Source organism: Podarcis erhardii (genome assembly GCF_964252035.2).
Source record: "Podarcis erhardii genome assembly, chromosome: 13".
NCBI classification, from domain to species: domain Eukaryota; kingdom Metazoa; phylum Chordata; class Lepidosauria; order Squamata; family Lacertidae; genus Podarcis; species Podarcis erhardii.
In genome coordinates, this window is record NC_138502.1 from 18,051,668 (window position 1) to 18,074,092 (window position 22,425).

The window sequence follows — 22,425 nt, forward strand, 5'->3', positions numbered from 1 at the left end:
AAGATGCTGCCAATCCGCTTGTTCCTCCTGGCCTGCCTATGTGAGCAGGGGAGTATTGATCAGCTTGTGCTTGGTAATGGTTTCTTTTAAAGAAAACTTGAGGGTCTAGAGCAGGGGTGGGGCAAAGCCTTTATTATTATTCCCTGTTTAGGTAAGTTTTTAATGTCTGATGTTTTATTGTATTTTTAATATTTTGTTGTAAGCCGCCCAGAGTGGCTGGGGAAACCGAGCCAGAAGGGCAGGGTATAAATAATAAATTATTATTACTATTACTATTACTTCTCTGGTACCAAGCAGAGACAGTGTGACAGGTATGGATTGCCGTCTTATCAGTTGGCCCCTTGTACCCTGAGGGAGTTGAAAGTCCACTTTGCTGCAAGGTGCAAGCATAACTGGCACCCGCTTTAAGATCAGGCAGCATCTGTTACCGCCAGCGCTAGGAGTGGCCATGGATATCCTGGAGCTAGATGCCCATTACAAGAAAAAGGCAGCGGCCAACGTAAGAGTCTGTATATCTGCTACAAAGGGTGGATGGAAGGAGACAGGAGAGGCACTGGTGGGAGATGGGGCTCCCTGGGAGATTTATCGATCTGGGGAGGGGCCCATAGCTCAGTGCTTTGCTTGTTGACGAGCCAAATTTCAATTCTTGGCATTGTCTGGTAGGGCTGAGGAACAACCTTGCCTGGAAAGAGCTGCTGTCAGGGTGGACAATGCTGAGATAGATCAGTGAGCTAGATCAGTGGCTGGAGCCAGTGTGGTGTAGTGGTTAAGAGCGGTAGTCTCGTAATCTGGGGAACCGAGTTCGCGTCTTCATTCCTCCACATGCAGCTGCTGGGTGACCTTGGGCCAGTCACACTTCTCTGAAGTCTCTCAGCCCCACTCACCTCACAGAGTGTGTGTTGTGGGGAATGAAGGGAAAGGAGAATGTTAGCCGCTTTGAGACTCCTTAAAGGGAGTGAAAGGCGGGATATCAAATCCAAACTCCTCTTCTTCTCCCTGGCAGGCAGTGGGATTTATGGGGGTTGCGGGTACTGGAGTTGTAAATGACTTTTTTCATATCACTGGATCAAGGTCATCCTTTTTGTTGAAGTCAACTAGATAGCTTTTACTGGATTTTAAATAAATGTACAATTAATTGTTACTGTTTTTAATTTCATTGTGTCATCATCTTCCTTAGTGCGAATGTTCTGAATAGTGCTTTTTATATAGGTCAGGGGTCACTGGGGGTGAGTTTATGGAACCAAGGGGGTGCTGGCCTCAAAAAGTTTGGGAACCGCTAAGCCCAACCTACTAACTGTCGGAAGCAGGTTAAGGCAATGTCTTCCTCTGAGAAACCTGTTAATGCCTCAGATAAGACGCCTGGATTTTTGCTTTCTTTTGCTGCACGCCTCTCTTTCATGGAGAACTCTGGAATCCTGGCTCCCTTTGCGTTGCTTTCTATTAAAACACACTGCACAAAACTCCCTGGTGCACTAAAGCCCTACCTTTGAACCCAGGTTTCCTACACTGTCCGAGTCCTTAAGGAATCCAGATATTTGAGTGAAGGCCTCACCCCCAAAGCTCTGCCAGCCCCTCCAGGGCCAGGAGTCCTTCCATTCATCTCCTCTTTGGGTCATTAAAATGATGGAGCAAGTGGAGAGTTTCTTCCAAAGCCCTCCTGTGTGCAAAAGAAGCCGGGGCCCATTCCATGAAGCTGAACCGTGGGAGATCTCGGGACAGTGTATAAGTAAACTGTAGAATTCATCGCATAGGTAAACTGTGGAGTTTGCTTCTACATGATGTAGTCATCACCACCAAAGCGGACAGCTTTAAAAGGCGATGAAGCAAATTCGTGGAAAATAAGGCTCAAGGACTACTAATATTATGAAGGTTGCCGGTTACCTCCAGTGTCGAGGCTTGTATGCCTGCAAATACAAGTTGCTGGGGATCGTGGACCAAGGAGTGCTGTTGCGCTCATGTCCTGCTTGCAGACTTCTCAGAGGTGTCTGGCTGACCACTGAACACAGGATGCTGGACTGGAGAAATGTGACCCAGCAGGACCCCTCTTATGTTCTAAAGATGGCACCTTCCCTATCATGAGTGTTCAGAGTCCATAAAATTCTGTCAACAAGACAACTGGAACACTCCACTTCAATGGCAGGGAGAAAACTGGCGTCTCATTTGGATTTGGGTCCCAGGATTTTTATTCCTAGTTTCAGTGTTTATACTAGCAGTGTCTTGTCTTTTCTTTCTTTCTTTCTTTCTTTCTTTCTTTCTTTCTTTCTTTCTTTCTTTCTTTCTTTCTTTCTTTCTCTCTCTCTCTCTCTCTCTCTCTCTCTCTCTCTCTCTCACACACACACACACACACACTTACTTGGGGGGGGGCAAGCTTTGCAATGGATCCAGAGCTCTCTTTTTTGGTCTGGGTAACTGGGTGGCGCTGTGGGTTAAACCACAGAGCCTAGCGCTTGTCGATCAGAAGGTTGGTGGTTTTAATCCCCGCATCAGGGTGAGCTCCCATTGCTCGGTCCCTGCTCCTGCCAACCTAGCAGTTTGAAAGCATGTCAAAGTGCAAGTAGATAAATAGGCACCACTCTGGCGGGAAGATAAACGGCGTTTCCGTGCGCTGCCCTGGTTCACCAGAAGCGGCTTAGTCATGCTGGCCACGTGACCCGGAAGCTGTACCAATAAAACGAGATGAGCGCCACAACCCCAGAGTCGGTCACAACTGGACCTAATGGTCAGGGGTCCCTTTACCTTTTAACTATTGTACTGGGAAACTGCAATCTATATTACTTGGCCAATCATCAAAATGAACAGCAGAGGCTTTGGGGTTAGCAAAGGCTGCATCCACAATTTGTGTTCCCCACTGTACAATGAAAGAGTGAGGACAAGGAATTTGCATTCTCTGACAAACTTTGGATTCGGAGTGTACAAGTTCATGTGTTTGCATATTGCAGTTCTTGGATATTTGACTAGGTGTTGAAGAAACCTGATATAACCTGCTTGTCAGTTCAGCCCAAGCACAGCACACAATGCTGTTTGAAATCAAATGGGGAAACTGGAAGCAGCAGCATAGCGTGGGTTGCCGGCACCCAGGGTAGGGCAAGTGTTTTGCCCCCCTGGTGGATTGGGCAGCTGGAGTGGGGTGGGGGTGCGCCAGGAAGGCACTCAAGGAGGGTGAACAGAGCCCGCCTCCAACAGGCTCCTTGCCCGCTGCCTCCATCCACCTCCCCATTAGCAAAAGTAATTAAAAGACACAGAAAACAACAGGACCAACACTATTAAAACAGACTGATCAGTTTTAATTGCTGCCGCTGCCCGGGCAAGCTAGCCTGGCATCCTTAAGAAATAATAATGGTGGTAGTGCCTGCCCAGATTGCCTGAGTGAGGAATCCTACTGTTAAAAGCATAAAAACAACTTAAAACAGCCACCATCTAACATAATACACAGTTAAAATGATAAACCACCAACCCTGTTCAGCTGAAAGCAGATTGGAATAGTCAAGTCTGTAAGGAGCTTTGGAAAACAACCAATGGAGGAACAAAACACACCCTGCAGAGAAGGCGGGATTCCACCACAGAAAAAGCCCTGTGAGATGGTGGAGGGGCTAAAAGGAGGGGGGAATCACTGAAGAACTCTCTTTTCATGTCGCATCCTTAGAAAAGGAGTTTGCTGTATAAGCTGCTGCCTTTCGCCATCTCATGCACGTCGTACTTCATCCTCTGGCTTCCTGAGAACAGTGTGCAGAGCGCCATCGTCAAATGCCTCCCAGTCCTTTCCTTGGCGTTCTTCGTGGCTTCCCACGCCTACAGCGTGGCCATTTTCACACCATATGCCCGCCACATTTTCCGAGGCCTGCTGTTCTCAGCGGTAGGGGACATCTGTTTGGTGTGGTCAGAACTTTTCCTTCCAGGTATGTTTGAGGAGTCCTGTTGTATTCTGTTAACCACCAGTTTGCATTTTACGAGGTTTGCGCTGTGGGGATTCAGTAAGGAGGGGGAGAACCGTGTCCACTGCCTTGAGCTCCCTGCAGAAAAGATGGGATAGAAATGCAGTTATATATATGCCGGTGTTGACCTATAAAGCCTTAAACATCTCAGGACCGCAGTACCTCAAGGACTGCCTCTTTCCATATGAACCTACCCAGACCCTGAGATTATCTTCTGAGGCCCTTCTTCACGTGCCTCCTCCTAAAGAGGTCCAGAGAGTGGCAACACGAGAACGGGGCCTTCTCTGCAGTGGCTCCCCATCTGTGGAATGCTCTCCCCAGGGAAGTTCATCTGGCACCTTCATTATACACCTTTAGGCACCAGGCAAAACCGTTCCTTTTTCTGCAGGCCTTTGCTTTGATTGACATCCTATGCCCTTGTTTGTTTGTTTGTTTGTTTGTTTTTGGAGGGAGAAGTTATTGGGTTGTTGTTTTTATTTTGATTATATATATTTTGTGGTTTTTATATTCTGATCTTGCTCTGTGAACCGCCCTGAGACCTCCGGGTATAGGGCGGAATATCAAATACATACATACATACATACATACATAGCAGCTAAATGCAGCAAAAAAGTGCCCAAAACAACGCCAGCAGATATCAAGACCATAGCCGGAATCTAGGCAACCTAGTAAAACAGGTCCCAAATAAGACGGAAAAAAATGAATGTTTATCAGCACTTCGTATGTTAGCCACAGCAGATGTGTGCAAATGCTTGATGTTTTTATTATGCTTTTAGATATGCTGTAAGCTGCCCAGAGTGGCTGGGGAACCCAGCCAGATGGGCAGGGCATTATTATTATTATTATTATTATTATTATTATTAAAAATGAGACTTGTCTAGTCTGCAAATCTGAATTCATCCGTCCACAAATACTATCTCTCGCCACATGGGGGCACCAGCAATACACATATAATGACTGACGGGATAATTTCCTAGAAAGGTCAGGAAGAACATCTCCATTGGAAAGATCTAGGGATATTTATCCTCTGGGACCTGCGCTGGCTGATGGCAACATCCATCTAACGGATGTTAAAATCTAATTCGCATCCTAGATAATCGGGGGCATCAGATCTTAGTAAAATCTAAGGATTAATGTGAAGAAGGGTGGAGTCGGTCGTGGATGGCAAGATGGGGCTGAGCCTCTTACTTGCTTCCCTCTGGCCAAAGGGCTGCCCCATGCCAGGGCGAGGAGAGATGAGGCAGCAGCAAGACTGTATATGCCACAGGTCCTGCCTTGGCCATTTAAAGCCATTTAAAGTCTCATGCCACTTCAGGTGGTCATGGCTTCGTTTGTTAAGGGTCCTGAGAGTTGCTAGGAGACCCCTATTCCCCTCCCAGAGCTATAATTCCCAGGGTAGTTTAAATGACAATCCCTCTATTCAGGGAAACGCACCTCTGTCGTATAATGTAGGTAAGGCCTTTGTTGCTCGTTTTTCCAATTGTAAATCCACTTCCCCATTTCTATGTTGGATTGTGATTTTTTTTCTTTTTAAGTCCTCACAAAAACTCCCCATCATTTTATTGCAAATGTCTCCTAATACACAGCTCTGCTTTGTTTACGGGTTCTGCAAAGTGGTTTCCCCTGAATCTAATACAGTCGTACCTTGGTTGTTAAACGCCCTGGAACTCAGACGTTTTGGCTCCAAAACGCCTCAAACCCGGAAGTGAGTGTTCCAGTTTGCGAACATTCTTTTGGAACCCAAACGTCCGACAGGGCTTCCATGGCTTCTGATTGGCTGCAGGAACTTCCTGCAGCCAATCAGAAGCTGCGATTGGGTTTTTGAACATTTTGGAAGTTGAACGGACTCCATTTGACTTCCAAGATACGACTGTACATTTTTTGTGTGTGTGTTTCCACCAATGTAGGCGTTTTTATGCTCACTGAATTTACTGCAAAATTTTGTGCAAATTTTGAAGGATGGCTGCGTTTTGGTCTGCGTATTTGTTTCAGAAAATGAGAGCTAGATTAGCCTTTAAGTGCAAACTGATTCGAATTTCTCTCTGTGTGTGTTTTTCTCCTTCTCTCCTCACAGGGACGGCTGCTTTTGCCGCGTGCCATGTCTCCTACATCTTAGCCTTTGGCCTGGGCCCCTTTCGGCCCCTCACCTTCCTGGTGGTTCTGGGGTTGGTGGCCACATTGTACGTCATCCTCATCTTTCCCTGCCTTGAGGGTGTCTTTGCCTACGCCGGGCCAGCCTATGCGGCCATCATCGGCACCATGTGCTGGCGTGCCCTGTCCCGCACGGAAGCCCAGCTGAGCACCTCGCTTGGCAGCGTGATCTTCATTGTGTCCGACCTGTTTGTCGTCCTCCATCACTTCTGCTCCTCCTCGCTGCCTCATGCCCGCTTCCTGATAATGAGCACCTACTTCACAGCCCAGGCTTTGATTGCGGTGTCTGCGTCCTCCCGGAAGGTTTCTCAGAAGGAGAACTGAGCGCAGGATTTGGACTGCTGTCGAGTTTCAACCATTTTGTGTGCAGGAGAAAGGACTGCAGGCATCCGACTTCCCAACTCCTCCCGAGTTCAGCTATAACTTTCTAGGCTCTGTCCTTCCTCTCAGGAGCTCAAGTCTCTCCCCTTCCCCCAAATCAATTTTGCTTTCTCATCTCTTCCCTTCATGCACTTTCTCCAAAGCAGTGGAAAGTAGTTTGTTTATGGTAAAGCAATAAGCTTTCACACTATAATGCAGGGTGTTTGCAGATCTACAAGTAAATTCAATAGCGACAGCTTAGCATGAAAAGCAAAAGCAAGATTGTGGGGGGCGGAGGCAGGAATACAGTGGTACCTCAGGTTAAGAACTTAATTCGTTCTGGAGGTCCATTCTGAACCTGAAACTGTTCTTAACCTGAGGTACCACTTTAGCTAATGGGGCCTCCCACTGCTGCCACGCCACCGCTGAGCGATTTTTGTTTTCATCCTGAAGCAAAGTTCTCAACCTGAAACTGTTCTTAACCTGAGGTACCACTTTAGCTAATGGGGCCTCCCGCTGCTGCCACACCGCAACCGCATGATTTCTGTTCTCATCCTGAGGTAAAGTTCTTAACCCAAGGTACTATTTCTAGGTTAGCGCTGTAACCTGAAGCGTCTGTAACCCGAGGTACCACTGTAAAGGGAAATGAACCCAGATAATACCTGCTCTCTCCATCTCACAATCTGCTACTCTTAGGACCAAAAATCATGTATGAGGGGTGGTGTCATTTGGCATGTCGCAGACCCATGGAAATCAGTTAGGTCCGTTAATTTCAATGGGTCTGTACTGAGTAGAACTAACCCCAGATACAACCCTTGGCTTACAACAACCACACTAGGATAATACCTTTTGGGACTGACTGGAATGTCACAAAACAGTGTGCAAGCTTCTCAGTTCTCCTGTCTCGTCTTCACTTTAGATGACGAGCAAAACAACAAGTTGGGGGAAGGTTAAGGGAAACGGACAAAGCTGGTCATGATTCTGAAAGCCATACTGAAGGCTTCGCTGTCCAGCTTTGATTCTCCACCAACACCCCGCAGCCTCTTTTTTAGTGTGAAGAAGAGTTATTGAAAACACAGAAGCTTGCTCACTCTTTCAGTCGATTCTAATAAAGGCATTACCTTACCTACTGTGTCTTAATGTAGCTCAGGGCTATGTCCACATGACCTTTTACTCTGCACCCAATGAGCTCCTACTGCTAGATTTTGAAGTCATATTCACACGACGTTTGCCATATTGATCCTGTACTTTATTTAAAAAAATACTGCTGTTTGATGCATATTTCCTCCTTCAAGCCAGTTTCAATTCAACTACAAAACTGGATGTGGAGTAAGCAGTGAATGTACCCTATCGGGGAGAGCCAGTGTGGTGTAGTGGTTAAGAGCGGTAGTCTTGCAATCTGGGGAACCGGGTTCGCGTCTCTGCTCCTCCACATGCAGCCTCTGGGTGACCTTGGGCCAGTCACACTTCTCTGAAGTCTCTCAGTCCCACTCACCTCACAGAGTGTTTGCTGTGGAGGAGGAAGGGAAAGGAGAATGTTAGCTGCTTTGAGACTCCTTAGGGTAGTGATAAAGCGGGATATCAAATCCAAACTCCTCCTCTTCTTCTTCTATCATGCCAGCTCCATGAATACAAGTTCTGGGGGTTGTGCGGTTGTAGGGGCAGGGAAGCCAAAAAGGTCACGTGTGGAGAATGAAGACACCCTTGCCCCTTCTCTGATGTGAGCAATACCATGCAAATGCGTCTTGCAATGCAGCAGGGGGGAACTGACCTTGCTGTGTTTTCGGCCTCTAATGCGAACAGACTCCACGTCTGCCTAACCGGCAGCCACACAGATGTTGGACTACAACCCCCATCCTCCCCAATGCTTGCCCATGCTGGCTAGGTCTGAGGGAAGTTGCAGTCCACAACATCTGGAGAGCCACAGGTCCCCCCCCCCCGGTTTAGGTGTTGAAACAGCAACCTGGGCTACTTTTAAAAACCAACATATTTATCCACATTATTTTAAGGGGGGGGGCTGTGGTGCTCCAGATCATAGAATTGTAGACTTGGAAGGGACCACAGGGTCATCTAGTCCAACCCCATGCAAGGAATCTTTTTGCCCAACGTGGGACTCGGACCCACAACCTTGCGATGAAGAGTCTCGTGCTCTTACCAATTGAGCTATCCCATCCCAGATATTGTTGAACTCCAGGGTTTCTGGCAGGGAGTCTAAAGATGTCAGGGATTTGAACTGGCAGTCTTCTCTGTGCAAACCAGATACTCTGCCACTAAGCTACGAAACAGAGAGAGAGACAGACTTCAAAAAAACAAAACAAAACAAACCCCCCCCCCCCAAAACCAACAACCACCAGCTCTCTTCAAGTCTGGGCAAAATAATGGGGAGCTGTTTGCCCAGTGGGTTGCTGCTGGTGGTTTTGCCGCTGGCTGATTCACTTCCTCCTGAGTTGTGGGTGTGGAAGGAGGAGGGGACAAAGCTGCTGCCCAGCCAAAAGGGAACAGGTGCCACAGCAGGTAGAAAGGAAGATCAGGAAGAGAGTGGCCAAAGGCGCATGGTGTCGGGATGCTAACTCCCTTCTGGGGGAGCTGGGGATGGTTTTCAACCCTGGGGCCTGTTGGCAGATGGCATCTTGCATGCTACGCCCAAGAGGAGGTTGGCTGCCCTTGCTGCTGGTAAGTGGATTTAAAATAAAAACAAAAGCAAACCCAAACCCACTCCCCCTACTCAGCTGTTTCTTTGGCATAAAGAGCTGTTCCCTCATCCCTAGGGTTGGTTGTGCCTCTCTGGTAAAGGAAGGATCCTGGATATAGACCCACTGCATACCAGAAGTGGCTGCAGCAGTGTGGTGTAGCGGTTAGAGCGAAAGGCTAGTATCTGGGAGACCAGGTTCAAATTCCCACTCAGCAGTGAAACTCACTGGGTGGCCCTGAGCCAGTCACTGCCTCTCAGCCTAACCTACCTCACAGGGTTGTTGTGGAGACTAAATGAGGAGGGGGATAACCATATGCACCACCTCCTTCTTGGAGGAAAAGGTGGGGTATTAATGCAAGAAACAAACAAACACAGGAATCTGGCTTATACTGAGTCAGACCATTGTTCATCTAAGAAGTGTGCACATCAGATAACAGCAGCTTTCTAAGGTTTCAGGCAGGATTCTCTGGTGGCCTTATCAGTGCAGATGCTGAACCTGGGACCCTTTGCATGCAAAGCAGGTGCTGTACAGCTGAGCTATGGCTCTACCCCAATCTAAGGCTGGCGTAGGCATCATCTTGCCCACACCCAGCAAGACACAACATAAAAGGAAAACGTGTTTCGGAGGGAGGAGGAAATACTCAGCCACTAGTTCTTAGTCTCGTTCTTGAATGTGGGGCGGCCAAAGCAGCTAGTTGAAGAGCCAAACTAGACGTGACATTTGATTGTGTAAATGCTCTTAATGCAGTTACTTGGCTGGAGAACTGGATTGTAAAAATGGAGTGATGTGAATTTTGGAGGATGGCTGCGTTTCAGTTCAGGTATTGTTCTGGAAAGCACCAATTCAGTTGTTTGTGCCTTTAAATGCAAACTGAATCTCGTCTCTTCCCTATCCCTAGACTATCAGCATTTTAACTTCTGTAGCTGAGAACAGAACTGGAATATTGGCAGGGCAGGACCAGGAGGTAGTAGGGGATGGCACACAAAGAGGAGTGGGTATGTTAGAGGAAAAATAACATAATGGGAAAGTCATTATTTGCAATTCAAAAAACGACAGAAGGACAGTCTATTAGCACCGCAAAGTGATTGACTGATTCACATATACAAATATCCACATTTTTCCAAAACCATTTTCAAAAATGCATTTTTGTATGTCATTTTCACAAATATATGCACAATAAAATATATAGGATTTTAAAATCTTGCAGCATTCCAGGTTCCAATGTGTTTCAAAGGTATCTGTTCGTCTGAAGGAATTTCAAATACAGTAATATCCTTATATTCAATCCTTGCATAGAAAAACTAAGAGACAAGCATTCTCCACACAGCAGTTTATGTAAAAATGGCAAGATGTTTTAAATGGCATTTGCCCCCTATTATTATTATTATTATTATTATTATTATTATTATTATTATTATTATTATACCCAGCCTTGGTTTTACTTTTTAATCTAAATCTGATGAATTATTGCATAGACCACTATACTATTAGATATATTTTAGATTGGCTTGGGCAATCAGTTATGTTAGTTAATCCAAGACAGAGATTGTATTTCTGGCAAAATGTTTGACTTTACATTATCATTCTATGGGCTAAGAGTATTTGCGTGAGTTTGTTGGTGAAACAGACTGGGGGAGACTGAGGGACATAGAAGATTTCTGATTGTATTGCACATATGACTTTGTACTACCAACCTTTACACTGTCATTTGGGATTTAATTGTTTTTATTGCAAACACCACCTATTCACCAAACCACCAGATGCTCAAATACACCTGTACAGCAGGTTACAGGTGTGCATCTGTGTATTGGCTGTGAGGTGTATGTTACGTGACAAGAATGGTGGAAGGGGACTCTAAAGGAGTTGTTACATTGCTCAGCCCTGGAGAGCACATCGTATTTATTAACATTGATCAATGAGGGCTAGAAACCTGTGTTTTGTTTTCAGCAGCCACAGTGCGTCTCCCAAAGCCACATTCAAGCTCTTTAGCCCTGCTGCGGTGTTACTTTTCTGCAGTTAGTGGAAACCGGAATGAAAATGGAAATTTTCCAGATAGCAGATCATGTACCGTGATATTATCCAGCAATGCTCTGTGACCAAGACCTGTCTATAACGTTTTCTTAAAAAGAAAACAAATGCCATTCAGCAAAAGTCCCTGGGCAGCTTCAGTTAGAGGTTTGCTGAACAATTGCTAGAGACAGGTATTTGGCATTCCTGGTACAAAACGTAAAGGCTGAAGGCAGCAAAGAAATGGCATATTGGAAGGGCTGCCTTACAGATGATGATGTGCCCAATTAATTTTCTCTTGTGCCACACCAGGGATGATGGGGAACCTCTGATCGATGTGCCAGATCTGGCCTGCCAGGCCTCCCCAATGGCCCAGAAGGCCACCCCCCCCCAGGTCACCTGCCCCACACCATTTACGATGTCAGGTGTGGGGCAATTAGAGATGCAGCTCATCCCTGCAGAAGGCAGGTTTGAACTCCCTCTGTATCACCAAGCTACGCCCTTTCCCCTTACGCAAGAATGCCCACAGTCTCGGCTCGCAGGCTGGAGTTTAGAAAGCAGCCATTGCAGGGCTGCTGATCCTGACCCAGACCACAAGATTTGGGTTTCGTGAAAGGCACCCAGGTCACCACCAGCTGCTCAGTGTGGTGTAGTGGTTAAGAGCGGTAGACTTGTAATCTGGTGAACCGGGTTCGATTCCCCGCTCCTCCACATGCAGCTGCTGGGTGACCTTGGGCTAGTCACACTTCTCTGAGCCTCACTCACCTCACAGAGTGTTTGTTGTGGGGGAGGAAGGGAAAGGAGAATATGAGCTGCTTTCAGACTCCTTCGGGTAGTGATAAAGCAGGATATCAAATCCAAACTCCTCCTCCTTCTCATGCCCTCCAACTTGCACGCTTTGGGGATATATTCCAGCACAGGAGGAAATGGTGAGCTGGCTTTTTGCTCTCTCCTTTAAGCAGAAACCAGCTGAAACGCTGGTGGACTGTCTTTATTGCAGACTTAAAGCTGCAATCCTAAGCACCATTACTTGGAAGTAAGTCCCATTGAACCAATGGGGCATGCTCCTGAGTAAACATATTCTGAGTGCCAGACTTTGCAGGGTGTTATGTACTGAGTTGAACAGGATCCAAAATGCAGCAGTCTGATTGGTCCTAGAACAATAGGATCCAGAATGCAGCAGTCTGATTGGTCCTAAAACAATAGGATCCAGAATGCAGCAGTCTGATTGGTCCTAAAACAATAGGATACAGAATGCAGCAGTCTGATTGGTCCGCAGGAGCCACCCAATCCAACTCCAGGTGGAAATGAATCCGAAACCTGATTGGCCTATAGGAGAATCCCGGAATTAGCCAATCACGTAGGGCCCATTGTGTAAATAATGTATATAAAGCAGACGTTTTGGGGGAACTGGCATTTCTCACTACCGTGAGCTGAATAAAGAGCATGAAATCTACACGCGACTCCGAGTATATTTCACCGGATCTATTTATTTATTAGATTTCTATCCCCCCTTTTCCACCAAGGACTTCAAAGTGCTGTACGTCTCTCCCCCCCCCCCATTTTCTCCTCACAACAACCCTGTGAGGTAGGTTAGGCTGAGAGACAGTGACTGGCTCAAGGTTACCCAGCGAACTTCGTGTCGGGGTGGGGATTTTAATATTGAGCTCCCAGGTCACAGTCCAACACGTTAACCACCATAACACACTGGTTTTGACATCTAATCCCATTCAAAGTACACAGCAAGCTACACATTACCTTTGCTTGGGAAAAGATAACATTGGGTGGAAAAAATGATGCAAGCTTTTGGGCTATACAGGACTCTTCCTCGGGATGGATATTTAGGGTGGGGAAGAGTGAAAGGGGAAGAAAACAGTCCATAGTGTTTAGTCAACTATAACAATATAATCTTTACCCAGACTTCTCTGTCACCATATGGTGACAGGGCCCCTGGACAAAGCAGTAAATGCAAATATTCACCTTGGAAATGCAAAACAGTTTTTGAACAAACCCTAGTGTGTTTAGCGCAACCTGCACTTCACAGATCACTTGGAAGGTACAGTGTGTGTGTATCAGTTAGGATCAGGGAGTGACAAATATTTTAGGTCCTCCACAAGCACATTTGGATTTTTGACTGAGTACAGAAGGTGCTGCTCTATCTGGATAAATTTCCTCCCCTGGATCAGTCCCCGCTCGCTCTCCGAGAGACAGAAAGCCTGCACATCAAGACTTCCCTTTTCCCAATGGCTCTGGGTAAAGGTTGGATCCCGCAGAATGGATCTGAGCCTTGAAAAGTAAACAGACAGAGCTGAAAGAGGAAGTGGGGGAAGAGTATAACTCTTCCAACTTCCTCCTCCAGCTCTATGGGCTTTTCAAAAAAGAAGGAACCGAGCCTTGTCATGACCAAGGGGGCAGTGAGGCAGGGGCCCTAGAATGCTTGTGGGTACCAGGGGAAGACCCCCCTCCCCAGGGTGGCATGTTGGAAAACATTAGAATCTGAGGCTGTGTACACATCATGCATTAAAAGCACATGGCTTCCCCCAGAGAATGCTGGGAAATGTAGTTTCCTGCTCACAGAACTACAACCCCCCAGCACCCTTAACAAACAACTGTTCTCAGGATTCCAGATTGGGGTGGCGACGGGTGTGCTTTAACTACACGTCGCCTTAGAAAGCTGGAGATAATGTTGAAAACCCACGAGGTGGAGACAGGCAACCAGGGGAGCCGAAGCCGCAACATAGCTCAGTCAGTAAAGCATGAGGCTCTGAATCTCAGAGTTGTGGGTTTGAGCCTCACGTTGGGCAAAAGATTCCTGCATCTGCAGGGCGTTGGACTAGATGACCCTCATGGTCCCTTCCATCTCTGATGATTCTATGAAAGTCCAGCCTGATGGGGGTTTTGATGATGTTGCTCTGAAATACATGAGGAATAACTCGTACAGGCATCCTACCGATAACATGAGCAAGGTTAAACAGTGTTCGTGGGAATCACAGTGCCAACATCTGTGAGCAAGGCCTTCTGGGAATTAAAAAACCCCACATCTTTCACATTATGCCTTTTCCCCTGCCAGGTGCTGCTGCTGCTGCTCCTTCAGCCTGGACAACACAGTGAGTTGCTTCTATGATGATAGCCAACATTTTTATGTCGGTTTTGTGTGTGTCTTTAGCTTTGCAAGGAAATTCGGCAGGTGCAACTTTCTCCAACGTGGAGATGCAGCAATGGGGAGGGGTGCACCTGTTGAAATATTGCCTGCCTGAAAGCTGATGTAAAGGTACTGAAGCTTAGGTGATTGCAGGAAAGCATTTTACTGCATGACTACATTTGACGAGTGCTAAAATCCTCTTCACTGCAAGGCAGGGCGATACGGAAGAGTAGCTACCTCTGAACTCACCAGAGGTCAGTGTTCAACCAGCCCTAAATATATATTTTTTGGACTACAACTCCCATCATCCCTGACTAAACTGGCCAAGGATGATGGGAGTTGTAGTCCAACAACACCTGTGGACTCAAGGTCAAAGAACACTGGTCTAGATGGACCCTGAAGGGCAAACAGTGCCTTACATAGAAGTTCATGTAAAGGTAGCTCAACGGCCGTTTTCCATGTTGAGAACCCCAATTTGAGAGGGGGGCAATTTGAGAGGACACTTAACCCTTTCACCACCAGTTCCCCTACCCCATGGTTTCCCACCATAGGGTTTCTAGACTGTTTGGAGGAATGAGAGCCTAGTGTGAGAAGGGACAAGTGGGGAAACTAAAGAAGTAAGGGCAAGTTAGTCCCTGCATCCTAGTGACTAAACTACAAAATGGCCATTAGCAAAGATGGCTTTTGGAAATGATCAGAAAAATTCACAGAGGGATATAGGAATTTTGCCTTATATTGAATCAGACCACGGGTCCATCTTGCGTAGAATTGTCTTCAGTGACCAGCAGTGACTCTCTTAAGATTTCAGACTTTCGCAGGCTTACTTGGAGATGCCTGGAAGTGAACCTTCCTGCTGAGCTGCAGCCTCATTCGCAAGTAGAGGATCAGTCTATCTTTTTTTTTAGTGATATTTATTAAAGTTTAACAATAAAAACATACACAAACAAAAAACAAAAAGAAACAAGTATAATTTCCAACCTTATTTTCTTAAGCCTAATTTCCCCGACCTCCTCATACCTCCCCTTCTGTATTCTAATTTCATTATCTGATCAGCAAATCCATTCCCTTATTTCCCATAGTTTTTAGTAATTCTATTCTTTTTCCCTAATCGATACCCCTGAAAACCACAAAGTTTATAAACCCATGTCAATTCTAGCCTTCATTAGTTTTATAATATTTACAAACAGATAGGTAGCCGTGTTGGTCTGCCATAGTCAAAACAAAATAAAAAAATTCCTTCCAGTAGCACCTTAAAGACCAACTAAGTTAGTTCTTGGTATGAGCTTTCGTGTGCATGCACACTTCTTCAGATACACTGAAACAGAAGTCACCAGACCCTTCTATATAGTGAGAAGGTGGGGAGGGGCATTACTCCGAAGGGTGATGGGAATGGGTGATTGGCAGATAGCTGTGATGAGCCTGTTGACGACTCTTAACGACTGCAATAGGTCTCACAGGAAAAAGCAAGGGGTGAGAAGGTGAAAAATGGCTTTGTCATGTATAATGAGATAGCTGATTCTTCTAAGAGTTTCCCAATATTTTGAGCATTAGCATTGACTTGTGCTCCCAGTTAGAGTCTATCAATGCCCACCAGCCAGGATAGATAGAATAGAGGCTCCATGTTCAAAGGCAGTCTGCTGTTGACTAATACCAGTTTCTGGGAAGAAACATAAAGAAGGCTGCTGTTGCCTTTGTGCCAGGACGATGTGGCTTTCTTTGAGATTTCCAGCTGGCCCCAGCTATAAACAGGATTCTGGGATTCTAATACAACCCAGCAGGGTTCTTCTTTTTTTAAAATATTTTTTTATTAACCGGCCAATCAAATCAAATTAAATCACATCACATAAATTCCGAATTACAAAGCCGCATCGGGGTGCATCGGAAGATGGCTGACAATAACATCTCTCCGACCCACACGAGGTAATTTGGAGGCTATGATGGGAGTAATTAGCCTCCCTACCCCCCCCCCAGGATGGGGGGGGGACTGCCTTGCCTGTTGTGCCCTATACCACCCCCGAATTTGTGGGGATGGGGGCACTAGGCAAAAAGCCCTCCTGTGGGATTCCGGTGCTCCTGGACGCCATCCCTGATCCGCGCCACTCGCTGCAAGAACTTCAAAAGAAACAATTTGGATGAAGGAATGCACGTATTTCAAGGAAGGAGGGGGAGTAAAGACTGCTAACAGAAGAGATCTCTGATAAAACAAGACAAGATTAAATCATGAGAAGATACGCCAAGACACGGTATGGCAGATGACTGATGGGGGAGGGGGAAAAAACTTTCCTTTCTTTCCTTATGTGATTAAACAAGAATCCCCTCCCCTCACGAGTCAGAAATGTCGTTTTAAGGACTTAAGCTGTGGATTTAAGGCTGTGTGGAGATAAACTTTCGAACCAAAGCATGTTTTAAGAAGAGCGTGGAATGTATAAGAGCTTTGGAATGACGCAGTTAAAAATGCCGTCGCCATATTGGGAAGTTCTGTAGGAGGACTTGAGTCTGGGAGGAGAAATAGAGAAATAGAGCTGTTTTTATATTGTGGGTGAAACTCCTCAGAGGGACTTAAGAGCGACAGTTTTGCAAGATTAATGATGGAAAGAGCGATGTTATCTATGAAGGCGATGATATATGGAAACCATCTCGATTTGAGGATTGGAAGAACGGAAAAATTCACACAGGATTATTATTGGTGTTTATCGGCTTAAGGAGACTATCAGAAGAGATCATAAAGAAAAAAGAGAAAATATATGAACAAGATGTGATGTGGAAACAGCAAGATAAGACTAGATAGAATTATGAACTCTGTTTGGACTGATTTGGATTGATTTGGACATTAACGCAGTAGCAAGAAGATGATCAGAATCCCCTTTCGGATCTTGAAATATGGGTCCACCCCAAAAAATTTTAAAATTCGGGTTCTTGCTTTATTAAAACTTTTTTTTTTTTTTTGAAGAAACAGCCTCCTTCCTTGGGTTGAAAGAGAGTCATTTTGGCACAGCTTGCTACCAATTTGTTTCTATGCTTGCTTGGTTTCGTCTTTTGCACTTTCTGGAGAATCTGTGTCTTTGTGTGCATGAGGGTCTTTTAGTTTCAGATGCAATTCTGTATATTTTCTGAATAATCCATAATGGAGATTCAACTTTCCGCATACTTGCCTCTTCCCCCTCTGCCTCGCCTCTCCAAAACAGGCAAAAATAAAGAATCCATAACTACTACAAAGCCGTCCACAACAACTGCAGGTAAGTAGAATAACAACCTTTCTCTGGGCTTCTGATGTTGCTTCTTCCTGGTGTGGATTAATCTGATATTAACTCAATATCTTCTGAAGCAGGAAGACGAGGAGCTGGTTAATGCTGAATCAGATTATTGATCCATCTAGCACATGGGTAGGCCCAATCGCCTTCTAAATCCGGCCCGCGGACAGTCCGGGAATCAGTGTGTTTTTACATGAGTAGAACGTGTCCTTTGATTTAAAATGCATCTCTGGGCTATTTGTGGGGCCTGCCTGCTGTTTTACATGAGTAGAATGTGTGCTTTTATTTAAAATGCATCTCTGGATTATTTGTGGGGCATAGGGATTCGTTCATTTTTTAAAAAAAATATAGTCCGGCCCCCCACAAGGTCTGAGGGACAGTGGACCGGCCCATAGCTGTCAACTTTTCCCTTTTCTTACAAGGAATCATATTCAGAATAAGGGAATTTCCCTTTAAAAAAGGGAAATGTTGACAGCTATGGACCATTCCCCTGCTGAAAAAGTTTGCTGACCCCTGAAATTTCTAGCTCATTTGTATTGAAACTGGTTGGCAGCTGGTCTGTTCCGGGGTTTCACGCAATGTGCTTCCTCTATACAGAACAGGAGAGAAACATGTGGCCCTCCAGATATTGGGAAACTACTGCTCACATTATCCCTGGCCATTGGCCATGCTTGCTGGGGCTGATGGGAGCTGTAATTCACCAACATCTGGAGGGCCGAAGGTTCCCAGCACCTTGTTTACAGGGACTGGCAGCTCTCCAGGACTTTAGATAGGCACCTCTCCCTCTGAAGCCTACCTGGAGATGTTAGGGATTGAACCTGAGTCCTTCTGCACGCCTAGCAAGTGCTCTACCAATGAGCTATGACATTCCCCCTAAATACTGGCCTGAATCAAGGAGTGGACCTGCACAAACATTAGAAGCTCAGTGTCAGAGCTGGTTCAGCTGCAGGTCAGAACAGAGACTCAAAAGACGAGCGGTAAAGTTGATTCTTTATTCATGCAATCAGAATACAAACAGAGAAACCTACGGCAAGACTGGCCCCAGTAAAGCAGATGCCAGAACTGACGATATGGGTCTCTCACTTTCCCCTAAGTCTCCTCCCCAGCCAGCTGTTTCCCCAGCAGTCTTAAGCTCCATCGGGGAGGGCCTCCCTGTGGTCTTTGCTCTGCAACCTGCAAAGCCCTCCATGCCCTTGGAGGCAAGAGAGAAGTGTGGGAATGTTCAGGGAGGCAGGAGAGGATATATTGTTTATTAATATCTTTCCTAACTTGCGCTAGCAAGTTGTATAACTTAGCAGAGTTTTACATTCCCCTTTTAAATGCACAGCAGATAGCTGGTTGCAGGCTTGTTTAAGCCTCTCAATATTAGATTCCTGGTAATTTCCCTTATGTCCCTCTTCAGAGAATAAACATGCCACAGTTTTGTGTAAAGTATATAAAAGAAGTTTACTCACATCATCAGTTCACAGTTGGATCCCTAAAGGCAGGCTTAGTTACAGAGTGGATCTATCCCATATGGAGATAATCCCAGTGTGCTGTGTTGGCTGAGAGCCAACAGAGCAATTCTAGCTAAAAGCTGCTCCAACGACGGAGGAGGTCAAAGAGAGAGGGCATGCTGCGTGACTTGCCCTTTTGTTACCTGGACAGGTAAGGTCACACCCACCTCTAGTCACATGCAAAAGGAAGTATGTCCCAGGAAGGAGGACTGGTTGGACCAAACATTCCCCCGCATGTCCACTCTAAGAAAACAAGGACTGTTGTACTTGACTGCTACTTATGTCTCAATATCCCACAAGAAGGAGAGCTGAATATAGTAGGACCAGGCGGGGCTAACACCCTAAACTAGCTCCCCAACCGCCTTGGTATCCTCCAGATTCTGTTGTTGGACTCCAGTTCCCATCAGCCTCAGCCTGCACAGCTATTGGTCAGGAATGATGGGAGTTGCAGTCCAGCAAGTGTCTGGCGGACACCACACTGGGGAAAGGCTTCTCTAACGCCTGCCTTCATTTCGTTGCCGCCACAGATCCCTGCAAATACCCCGGGGAAGTCGGTGGAAACTTTGTCGTTGTGTACTGTCCCTTGGATAATGCAAATGTCACAGAAGTTTTCAGAAGACCAGAGGTGATGGACCAGGATCCAGGCTGCGTCAACAGCACCAGCCTTCCCACTCGGTGCCAACAGCATGTGATCTTGGATAAAAACTGTTCCTCACTCGCTGACTGCCTTGAGTGCGGAGGTGAGGGCAGAAATCCACACTCCACAGTCTGCGTCAAGAGGGAACCCAGGTTCTGCATGCCAAAGGCCCTTTGCAAAGCAAATGAGACTGATGAAAGGACCCTCGTTTTTTTTAAAAAAAAATTAAGACATTTAAACATATCAGTGTAGTATAGTATCAAAATATCTTCTTTCACTTGAAGAATATGTAGCTGCATTGATTTATACTTTCTGGATGTCCTATGTTCATATTACGAAGTAAAATCATAGAATCATAGGATCATCATTCTAGTCCAACCCCCTGCAATGCAGGAATGTTTTTGCCCAACGTGGGGCTCGAACCCAGGACATTGCGATTAAGAGTCTAATGCTCTACCGACTGAGTTATTCCATCTTAAGTCATAAATCAAGCACTGCTGCAAGTTGTTTCCTTTTGTTTTCCAGTGTATTTTTTGTCAACAAAAAAGTCTGTATGGCAGGAGCAAATTTATATTCTCAAAGTGTGGGTCAGAGGGGGGAAGAGTTTGAGAGCCACTGACTTAGAATCCCCTGGCCCCACCATTTCCTCTTTTTCCACATCCATCACTTTCCAAACTGCAGACACCCCATTTCTTCTTTTTTCTTTTAAGTGGATTTGTTGTGCTAGGGCAACGGAGTGCTTCGATCTACTTTCTTTCCGCAAACCAAAAATTTGAGGCTGCGTTTGTGTCCCTCCTGCAAAATAGCGGCAGTCCAAAGGCCCCCTAGAGAAGGTCCCAGTGATAGGTGCAATGAATTTGGGCCTGGTTTCCCTATAAGGAGTGTTCTGTGGGGTTGAAGTGCTCATTGATTGCTCATTCTCTGCTTCTGCTTCTGAACAGAGCCATGTCCTGTGCAAAAACTCACCCAAAGGGACCAGACCAACCATTCTGTAACTCTTCACTGGCAAATCTCCAACGACTGCTGCTACAAGGCGCACAGAGGCAGCGCTATGACAGTCCCTAAAGCCAGCATCAGTAACTGCACAGCCAACATCCCAAAACTGTCGCCTGGGCAGAACTACAACATGACAGTGTTCAGAAAACTGGATGGACGGTGCAGCAAGGAATCATCCATCACTGCCTTCACCTGTGAGTCTCGCCATTACCTTCTACTTGTTGGAAATTGCAGTCAGACACAGCAAGCAAGCTTAGGGCTAGTTAATGCATGAAGGGGTTAAAATTGTAGAATTGTACTCCTAGACTCAGCCAGGTCACGCCCCCTCAGCTCTTAGAAGAAAGTTAAGTTTCCTCCTTTCTTCGTCTTTTTCACCATGTGAGATAGGAGGTATCTGAGCTTGCTCGCTACAAGCTCAGACTGCATGCTTAGAGCCATTTCGCTATATTTTGTATCCCGAGATTTCTGCCTGTGTTTACTTTTGCTGCTGCAATGGATAAATGCATGAACATTTGGAACTTTGTAAGTAAAGCATTTATAAACTTACTAAGGTGCAAGGTCGCTTCAATGCTAAGAGGGGTAGAAATGGGAAGCTCTGGTAGCAGACTAAACAGGATATTCAAAGGTTCAACAGCCTAAATCTCCACGCTACACTGCTGCTTGCTTTTGTGACTTTTTAAAACACTGCTGGGGGCTCTCTTTTGCTGGAGAGTGTGTTTAGCTCTGCACTTTGGATCTAGGGATCCAGCCAATTCTTTTATTAATTACCCCACACAAGGTGATCTATATCTATTTCCCCCCACTCTGCAAGCAGCAGCTGAAACCAGGTCTTTGGACAGCAGGGAGGGCAACCCCTGGCCCTCCATTCGTTGTTGGACTATAGATTCTATCATCCCTGCCTATTGGCCATGCTGGCTGGGAATGATGGGTGCTGGAGTCTTGATGGGCTATGGGTTTCCCTTCCCTTCTCTGCAAGGCACTGTATGTTAGGCGAGGTGTGTGTGGCAATGTCTGGAGCATTGAGGAATAGAGAACAAGTTGTTATCTTGTGTTCTGATAGTGTAGCCTGCTTAAATTTTCTCCTAACTAGCTTGGTTGTGTGCATGCTCATATTGATCCATAAATGTGTGTTTGTTTGTTTGTGTGTGTGTGTGTGTGTGTGTGGTTAGATATGCCGCATATTTAATTTTATTTAAGCTATGCCCTGCCTTCCCGTTCATCAGGATCCGCAGGGCAACTTAGCAGCAGTATAAAAGCAAGCTTTTAAATGTAATTAAACGGCAGTCAGTATTTCAGCACAGCAGTAGTAAACCAGCAGAGTTGGTTAATTGAAGGTAAGTACAGGGGTACCTCAGGATAAAAACTTAATTCGTTCTGGAGGTCTGTTCTTAACCTGAAACCGTTCTTAACCTGAAGCACCACTTTAGCTAATGGGGCCTCCCGCTGCCACATGATTTCTGTTCTCCTCCTGAAGCAAAGTTCTTAACCCAAGGTAATATTTCTGGGTTAGCGGAATCTGTAACCTGAAGTGTCTGTAACCCGAGGTACCACTGTAGTTGCGCTCTTATCCCAAGCTTTACTTGCTACCTGAACTCCAGCAGCGGAAAGAAATGTGAGTCTCCATCGGAACAAAGTCCCACAAACTAGGTAGGTATTGCTACTGGGGTGCCCCTTTTGTACATAGCCAGTGTCGCATAACACAACAAATAGCAGAGGCTCTGCTCAGGTAGCTGTGGAATGATGCTACTGTCATTTCAGTA

The 22,425-nt window shown here is 45.9% G+C and overlaps 2 protein-coding genes across 6 annotated transcripts in view; both read left to right on the forward strand.

The window, feature by feature from the left end:
• The first annotated feature begins 382 nt into the window (after window positions 1–382).
• TMEM86B (transmembrane protein 86B) overlaps window positions 383–22,425 on the forward strand; it is a 29,443-nt gene continuing 7,400 nt past the window's right edge. The window contains exons 1-3 of one of the 3 annotated variants that reach the window (XR_014150587.1): window positions 383–499; window positions 3,644–3,896; window positions 6,007–6,754. Coding sequence is in view for 2 of the 3 variants with exons in the window: in XM_081836916.1 (XP_081693042.1) it covers window positions 449–499; window positions 3,644–3,896; window positions 6,007–6,407 (705 nt within the window). In the remaining variant the exon portion in view is untranslated. Of the gene's footprint in view, window positions 500–3,643; window positions 3,897–6,006; window positions 6,881–22,425 lie in introns of those variants that run through there. The other 2 variants (XM_081836917.1, XM_081836916.1) reach the window with 2 other exon arrangements.
• The window catches only part of PTPRH (protein tyrosine phosphatase receptor type H), a 33,718-nt gene continuing 20,067 nt past the window's right edge, over window positions 8,775–22,425 (forward strand). For all 3 annotated transcript variants that reach the window (XR_014150584.1, XM_081836903.1, XM_081836904.1), the window contains exons 1-5: window positions 8,775–9,116; window positions 14,214–14,250; window positions 17,471–17,521; window positions 19,560–19,772; window positions 20,611–20,859. Coding sequence is in view for 2 of the 3 variants with exons in the window: in XM_081836903.1 (XP_081693029.1) it covers window positions 9,036–9,116; window positions 14,214–14,250; window positions 17,471–17,521; window positions 19,560–19,772; window positions 20,611–20,859 (631 nt within the window). In the remaining variant the exon portion in view is untranslated. The remainder of the gene's footprint in view (window positions 9,117–14,213; window positions 14,251–17,470; window positions 17,522–19,559; window positions 19,773–20,610; window positions 20,860–22,425) is intronic.